Source organism: Scylla paramamosain, chromosome 9 (genome assembly GCF_035594125.1).
Source record: "Scylla paramamosain isolate STU-SP2022 chromosome 9, ASM3559412v1, whole genome shotgun sequence".
NCBI lineage: Eukaryota > Metazoa > Arthropoda > Malacostraca > Decapoda > Portunidae > Scylla > Scylla paramamosain.
In genome coordinates, this window is record NC_087159.1 from 25,696,738 (window position 1) to 25,704,389 (window position 7,652).

Sequence of the window (7,652 nt, forward strand, 5' to 3'; positions counted from 1 at the left end):
TCTGTAGTCGTAGCCAGATGGTGGAAAACTCGGAAGATTCAAGAGCGTGGGCACGATAGCAGGTTAAGTCATTGCGCACATAAACGTAGCATCCAGCTTTGGATCGAAAATGAGGATAGAGAAAGTAGGAGGGAACAGAAAAGGGGCTACTGTCAGTTGCCTCAGACACCTGAGTTTCAGTGAGGAAAAGGAGATGAGGTTTAGAAGAGGAGAGGTGGTGTTCTACAGATTGAAAATTAGATCTTAGACCGCGAATGTTTCAGAAGAATGAAGAAAAAGTTGAGGGGGATGTCAAGACACTTTCGTCGACAGAAAGGCAGTCCGACCTGGGGACATTTATGGTCCCCTCCCCAGATGGGGACTCGGAGGCTGGTGTAGGAGTCGCCATGATGATTTAAAAATTTTTGAGTGAAGGATGTGTGTGTTATTAGGTGCTTGTAGTTTTGTGTGGAGGAAGAGAGTTGTGTTTAGAGGGCAGGCTGTGACTGCCCCCTTGTGTTGTGAGACACAAAGGGAAACGTTCAGTGAGGTCACAGCTGGGTTTAATGATAAGTTCACAGCATCCCCTGAACAGTGCTTTAGACCTCACTGGGAGTAATTATCGTTTCGGCAGGTGTCTACTGCCTCCTCCTCCTATTTGATTGGGTGATTAGTAAATTGATACATAGATGCATACCTAGATAGGCTGATAGATATATAGAGAAATATATAGGTAAATAGATACGTACTGATAGAGCGTTACAGTTATATACAAAGTAGACTGAGAATTTCGTGTAGTATGTAAAAAATAAATAATATTGTTTTTAATACCACTGAGGTAAATATACAATTATCAAAGGTGAGCATGACAATTAACGTCACACACCTGGTCACGTTTGTATCGTTTATTCATCACAAAGAAGTACAGACTAGGTGGCCGGGAGACGGGCATTGCACATAACAAGTTTTTTTTTTTTTCCACATCTTTTCTCTCATTTTTTCATTCTCTAGCCCAGTGTAGGATGTTTGTGTTGAGTGTGACTTGAAAAAAACCCTATTAGTAGTTTGGTTCCACTAATAGTAAGTGTAGAGGGATGGAATGGAATTTGACAGTTAAAGAAGGACCTGCTGCTGTTTTTTATCCTTCGTAAGTCTATGCGGTTCTGTGTGAGGTGCGTGGGTGACTGGAAGTGCTAAAGGAATGACTTAAGTGCTCGAAGGATTTTGGACCGTTTCAAGGGTAACTCTTAAGTCCTTGAAGAATGAAGAATCCCTTGAAGGATAACTCGAAGCTCATGAAGGACACCTCAAAGTTCTTGAAGGATTACTGGAGGTCCTTGAAGAATGCCTCGAAGGATAACTCGAAGCTCTTGAAAGATAACCGGAAGTCCTTGAATCATAACTCGGAGGTCTTGTAGGATACCTCGAAGCTCTTGAAGGATTGCTGGAGGTCCTTGAAGAATGCCTTGAGGGATTACTGGAAGCCCTTGAAGGATAACGAAGGATCTGAGTGTGAGTGGAGCGCCGCTAGTAGCCGCTACCGTAGGAAGGCTTAGGACACACCGTCACGTAGGATTGCTGGGTCTGGGTGACGGTGTGGTACTGGGTCTGGTACTGGGTCTGGTACTGGGTCTGGTACTGGACCTGGGTAGTGGTGACGTACTGGGGGCGGTACTCGGTCGTATACACCGTTTGGTACTGGGTCTGCGTCACGTACTGGGTCTGGTACTGGGTTTGGGTGACGTACTGCGGCACGTACTGGGTGGAGGTGACGTAGCGGGGCACATACTGCGTCTGGTACTGGGTCTGGTACTTGGTGACGTACTGGACTTGGGTCTGGTACTGGGTCTGGGTGACGTAATGCGGGACGTACTTGGTTTCATACTGGGTTTGGTACTGGGTCTGGTACTGGGTCTGGTAGAGTGTGGTAGGCACGACCCTCGTCTCATACTGCGTGTGGTAAACCGGCACCTGTGATAGACAACGAGACACAGGTAGTGAGTCATTTGATTGTCACCTTTACCTGTGCAAAAAGCAAGAATAGATTAGTGGCTTGTGTTCATGCTCAGTCACCAGTATGTTTCCCCCTCTGTCGTTCAAAAAATTTAATCAGGCATTACTACAAAGAAAAAAGTAATGTTTAGTGAAGTTAAAAAAAGTACAAACGAGTATAAAAAGATTACAAAGCACATGTAGTAGCATCATACCTATGGGCTCTTATTAACTAGTAGGTACTGAAACACCACTTGGAATATTTTTTTTTACGACAGTGAGATGGAAGGTGTGTTCTACGACTACTTTTATCAGTGTGAGAGAATGTAAATGTCTGACTACTAATGTGGCGTGTGCACAGTGTGGGTGAAGTCACAGTGTGAGCATGTAGGAGTGGTGCGCGCCTCGCCTGACGCTTTCAAGGGAGACACGAGTCATTGAGGGGAGCGTCTCATCTCGCTGTACTGCGTCAATAATATGGTGAATGCATAGTGTGGGTGAAGGCACTGTGTGAGTGCTTGTATGTATAGGTGGTGCGCGCCTCGCCTGACGCTTTCAAAAGAGGCAGGACTCAATAAGGGGAGCGTCTCACCTCGCTGTACTGCGTCTGGTACTGGGTAACGTATTGGGTCTTCGGGTAGCAGCGCTGTCGTCTCCGGAAGGAAGGCTCAGCTTGTACCAGCGTCACCACCAACAGCACCACCGCCACCACGCGACCGCCGAGCTGCATCATCTGAGGGAAGAGAAAACGGCAGAAAAATGCGAGTTTCCGTCATTGCTAGCGTGATAAGTGAACGTCTCTTTTTACCTTCACTGTTGGTTTGGTCTTTCGTTGATTTCGGCCACCACTTTACCCCGGTGGTGCAGCGCGTTAAATCCATCAATCAGTCATACTTTTCTCATTTAATATAGTGAACTGTACACGCTTCTGTAACTTATTGATTCTTTTTTAGTTTGAGTTTAACGCGATGTCAAGTAAAGTCAGGTTAAGATAAGCGCATTTAAATCTCTCAGTAACTCATTGGCTAATTCCGTTCGAATATTTACATGAACTTCACCGCTGTTTGTGTGTAAATGACCGACTTTTTTTAGTTCAAGTTTAAGGTGATGTCCGGCTAGATCAGGTTGGGTTACGTTAAGTTAGGTCAGATTAGGTTAAGTGCCTTCAAAGCTATCAGAATCTTGACTGATTAATTCTGTTCATATTTAACATGAACTTCGTCACTCTGTCTGTAAACTCCTCAACTCGTTAATTTCAGATCTAACTTTTGACTTCATTACTCTAAATTCGCGTTTTGAGTCTTCCAGTAACTCCTTGACTGGTTGATTCCGTTCAAACTCAACATCAGCTTCACAGCTCCGTTTGTTTAACTCCCTTAACTCGTTCATTTCAGATTAAACATGAGCATCATTACACTAAAACCGCCTCTTGAGTCAACCGGAACTCATTAACTCTTCTCTTTCATCTCAAGACAACGTAACGAACTCCTTCTCTGCTCTTCTGCATATCCATAACACAACGACTCTTCCTGCAGGTGGTGTGACGGAGGCTGCCATGTGATGTACCTTGAGTGATGTTTACGTGTTCACCCCTCACTGGAGACTGGTGATGGTGCTGGTGTAGGCAAAGCTTTCATAGTGCACCTTCCCTTCTCCACCTCCTTCCCCACTAGTGCTGCAGGGCCGTCCGATGGGGCTCTTGCTATGGGGAGTAGGGTGTAGGGGCTGCTGGAGGAGTAGTGAAGGGGGTTGCTGGGTGGGTTAGTGGAGGGCTTGATAGACAGTCGAGCTGGAGGGTTGGTGGAAGGCGCAAATGAGTGAAGGGAAGGGTGGAGGGCTGAAGAAAGTGAGGGAATACATGTATGAGGTTGATGGATGAGTAAGGTAGATACATGAATAGATTGCGATACGTAAGTGAGGGAAGGGTGAGAGAGTGTGGGTGTGGTAGATTATGGAAAGTGGATGGTCTGGGTGGGTGATGTGGATGGAAGTGGTGATATATGGAGTTATTTTTTTTTGTTTACATTTTTTCATTGTTTCATTCATTTATTAATTTATTGTTTGTTTACTTGTTAGTTTTTTTCTTTCTCCTTTATTCAATCATTCTTTCTTTCTCCTTTCTCCCTTTCTTTCTTTTCTTTCGTTTTCTCTCGTTTCTTCCCTTTTATTTCGTTTTCCTTAGGTCTATAGCACTTGTAGGCTTATTTCTGGAGAGATGGGTGGAGTGGATACGTGACAGATTAGATGGATGAGGGAAAGTGGATGAGCCTAGATGGATAGGACAGCATGAATAAATCGGGACTGACTGCAGGGAGGGATGGATGAGCTGAACGAAGCCTGGTGGATGAATGGATGGATGTGATGGAGTGGATGAGGTGAGAAGTGGTTGAAGAGGTGGATGAAGTGAGAGTTGGATGAAGGGATAGATGTGACGAGGTGAGAAAAAAAATGTGTATGGGTAATGATAGGATGAATGTAACTTGGTGGATGAGGGGATGTGGATGTGACGAGTGAAAAAAAAAAAGTATGGCTCAATGAAGGTGTGGATGTGACGGAGGGGGGAGGTGGAGATGGGGTAAGGTGGATGTGAGAGATGAAAAAACCAGTGCGTGTGGCTGACCAGCATTACATCACCGTCTGTATTAAGAGCGTGGGGCGTGTTGCTCTATTTAGTCTAGGAGAACACGCTGAGTCACTCCACACACACACACACACACACACACACACACACACACACACACACACACACACACACACACACACACACACACACACACACACACACACACACACACACACACACACACACAAGTAGAAAACAAAATAATCTTACCTTTCCTTAACCACAAAAGTATAAAGATGCTTTTACATGTATCTAAGGACGAGTATATATGTTTGTGTGTTTGTGTGTGTGTTAACTGTTTACGGGCACCTATGTAGTACGTAAGTTTACCCGCAAGCACGTGTCATTCATCATCTGTCAGTCAGTCACTTTCCTCGCTGCTAATGTCACGGATTTTACAGTTATGCGGTAGACAGGCTTACGTCACACTCTGCTTCCCTCTGCCTTCCTTTACTCTCTCTCTCTCTCTCTCCTCTCTCCTCCCGCCTCTCTCTCTCTCTCTCTCTCTCTCTCTCTCTCTCTCTCTCTCTCTCCTCTCTCTCTCTCTCCTTCTGCCTTCCTCTCACTTTCTTTCCTTCATTTTACTTCTTTCTTTCACGCTTTCTTTACCGCACTCCCTCTCTCTCCTCTTCTGCCTTTCTTCATTCTCTTTCCCTCTGTACTTCTTCACTCCATTCTTTCTTCCTTCCTTACTTCACTCTCGTTCACTCTCTCTCTGCCTTCCTTTCACTTTGCTCCATTCTTTCGTTACTTCCTTCCCTCCTCCCGCTGTTATTTACTATCTCCCATCTTTCTTTTTCTTTCTTTTTTCTTTTTTTCATCTATCTTCCTTTTCATTTTTTTCTTCTTTACCTCTTCCTTTTTTTCTTCATTCGTTTTCTTTTTTTTTATTTTATCTGATTTCTCCATTCATTACTTTTTCCTTTCTTCCTTTTCCTTCAGTTTCTGTCTGTCCGACTGACTATCTGTCTATCTGAATGTCTGTCTGAATGTCTGCTTGACTGTCAGACTCTCTCTCTCTCTCTCTCTCTCTCTCTCTCTCTCTCTCTCTCTCTCTCTCTCTCTCTCTCTCTCTCTCTCTCTCTCTCTCTCTCTCTCTCTCTCTCTCTCTCTCTCTCTCTCTCTCTCTCTCTCTCTCTCTCTCTCTCTCTCTCTCTCTCTCTCTCTCTCTCTCTCTCTCTCTCTCTCTCTCTCTCTCTCTCTTTCCTTCCTTTCTCCCTTTCTTCCTTTCTTATTTCTTTTCTTCCTCCCATTTCTTCCCTTCCCCTTCCTTCTCTTCCCGTCACATTTCTCTTCTCATTTGCATTCCTCCGTCTAACCCTTTATTACACCTTACCACCTCCCCCTCTGTTTCTTCACACGTCTTCATATAATCATTTAGCTCAGCTGGAGGTGGCAATTCAGTGGAGTTTTCTTATAGATTGCACTGTAATTCAGGCTTCACTGTCCCCCCTTCCTTTCTTTCCTTCCTTCCTTCCTTACTACCTTTCCACCTTCCTTCTTTACTACCTTCGTTTCTTTTTTTTTTTCTTTTTTCTTTCGTTCGTTCGTTTTTTCTTTCTCTTTATTTAATTCTTTTCTTTTTTTCTTTTTCTCTTTCTTTCTTCCTTTCTTCCTTTCATCCTCTTCTCCTAGCTCCCATCTTTCCTTCATTAATTTGTTCATTCATTCCTTTCTTTCTTTTTCGTTATTTCTTTCATTCTTTCTTTCTTTCTTAGGTATTTATTTACTTAATTATTTATCTCCTCCTCCTCCTCCTCCTCCTCCTCCTCCTCCTCCTCCTCCTCCTCCTCCTCCTCCTCCTCCTCCTCCTCCTCCTCCTCCTCCTCCTCCTCCTCCTCCTCCTCCTCTACTCACTCCTTTCCTTTCCTTCCCTTGAATTTTCTTTTCCTCTCACGTCCTTCGCTTCTTTCCTTTTAACTTCATTGAATACTACTACTACTACTACTACTATTACTACTACTAGTCTTGGGGTATTTTCTTTTGTTGTATTCTTATGTATAAATCAGGAGTACTTCGACTTTTTTGTGGCAGAACTAAATATTTTTGTTTTTAATTTTGTTTTCCTCGTTGTTTTTTGTTGTCTTCATGATTTTTGTTCCCTGTGATTCTGTTTCTTTTTGTCCGTCCGTCTCTCTCTCTCTCTCTCTCTCTCTCTCTCTCTCTCTCTCTCTCTCTCTCTCTCTCTCTCTCTCTCTCTCTCTCTCTCTCTCTCTCTCTCTCTCTCTCTCTCTCTCTCTCTCTCTCTCTCTCTCTCACACACACACACACACACACACACACACACACACACACACACACACACACACACACACACACACACACACACACACACACACACACACACACACACACACACACACACACACACACACCTTTACTTCCCTTCACCACACGCCAGAATAGTCTCCACAAATCACCATGATCACCACCATCATCACTATTGTCACCACCTTAGTCATCATCGTCATCATCATTATCCTTATCACCATTCCTTACACGTATGATACATTTCTTACTACAACTCTGTAACCATTTTCTTTTCTTTTATTTCCTTCTCGTCACTGTCTTCTCACTGTCACTTTTTCTTTCCTTCTTTCCTTTAGTGTATTTCCCGCGGTATTACTTAAGATTTATGGGCGAGTGATGCAAAGCGAGTATTTTGTGTTGTCACCGAATTTCAAGTCATTCATCACACTCTTTTTTATTATTTTCGTCTCGTTTTTCTCTTTTTTTTTTCGAAACTGCAGCATTACAAAGACGTGCGAGGAGATGGATGGGGAAGAGGGGAGGAGTGAGGCATGGGTTGGTGGTGGTGTGGTGAGGGTGGAGAAAGTGGGTGGGGAAGAGTTGGGTGTGATTTGCAATAGTTGGGAATGGTGTGATGAGAGTAAGGGGAGGGTGCGGGAGATGTGGAGTGGGTGGATGGTATGGGGATGGTGTGGTGAAGACGAGGGTACGAGGGGAAGAGTGGGGTTTGGTATGGTTGGGATGGTGTGGTGAGGGTGGTGGAGGATACAGAAGGTGTGGAGTGGGAGCAAGGTAGTGGAAGGAGTGG

At 44.3% G+C, this 7,652-nt stretch overlaps 1 protein-coding gene across 1 annotated transcript; it reads right to left on the bottom strand.

Moving 5' to 3' along the window:
• Positions 1–869: 869 nt before the first annotated feature.
• Positions 870–3,605, bottom strand: LOC135103755 (uncharacterized). Its single transcript, XM_064010452.1, has 3 exons — positions 3,538–3,605; positions 2,564–2,704; positions 870–1,950 (listed from the first exon to the last, which is right to left on the bottom strand). The coding sequence occupies exons 2-3, from the start codon at positions 2,702–2,704 to the stop codon at positions 1,507–1,509; spliced, it is 585 nt and encodes a 194-aa protein (XP_063866522.1). The 5' UTR covers positions 3,538–3,605; the 3' UTR covers positions 870–1,506.
• Positions 3,606–7,652: the final 4,047 nt, after the last annotated feature.

Excerpts from the sequence above, each read along its gene's own strand:
- LOC135103755 (XM_064010452.1), bottom strand. The coding sequence starts at position 2,704 with ATGATGCAGCTCGGCGGTCGCGTGGTGGCGGTGGTGCTGTTGGTGGTG. Across the intron at positions 1,951-2,563 it reads ACCAGACGCAGTACAGCGAG|GTGCCGGTTTACCACACGCA; the intron begins GTGAGACGCTCC and ends TGTCTATCACAG.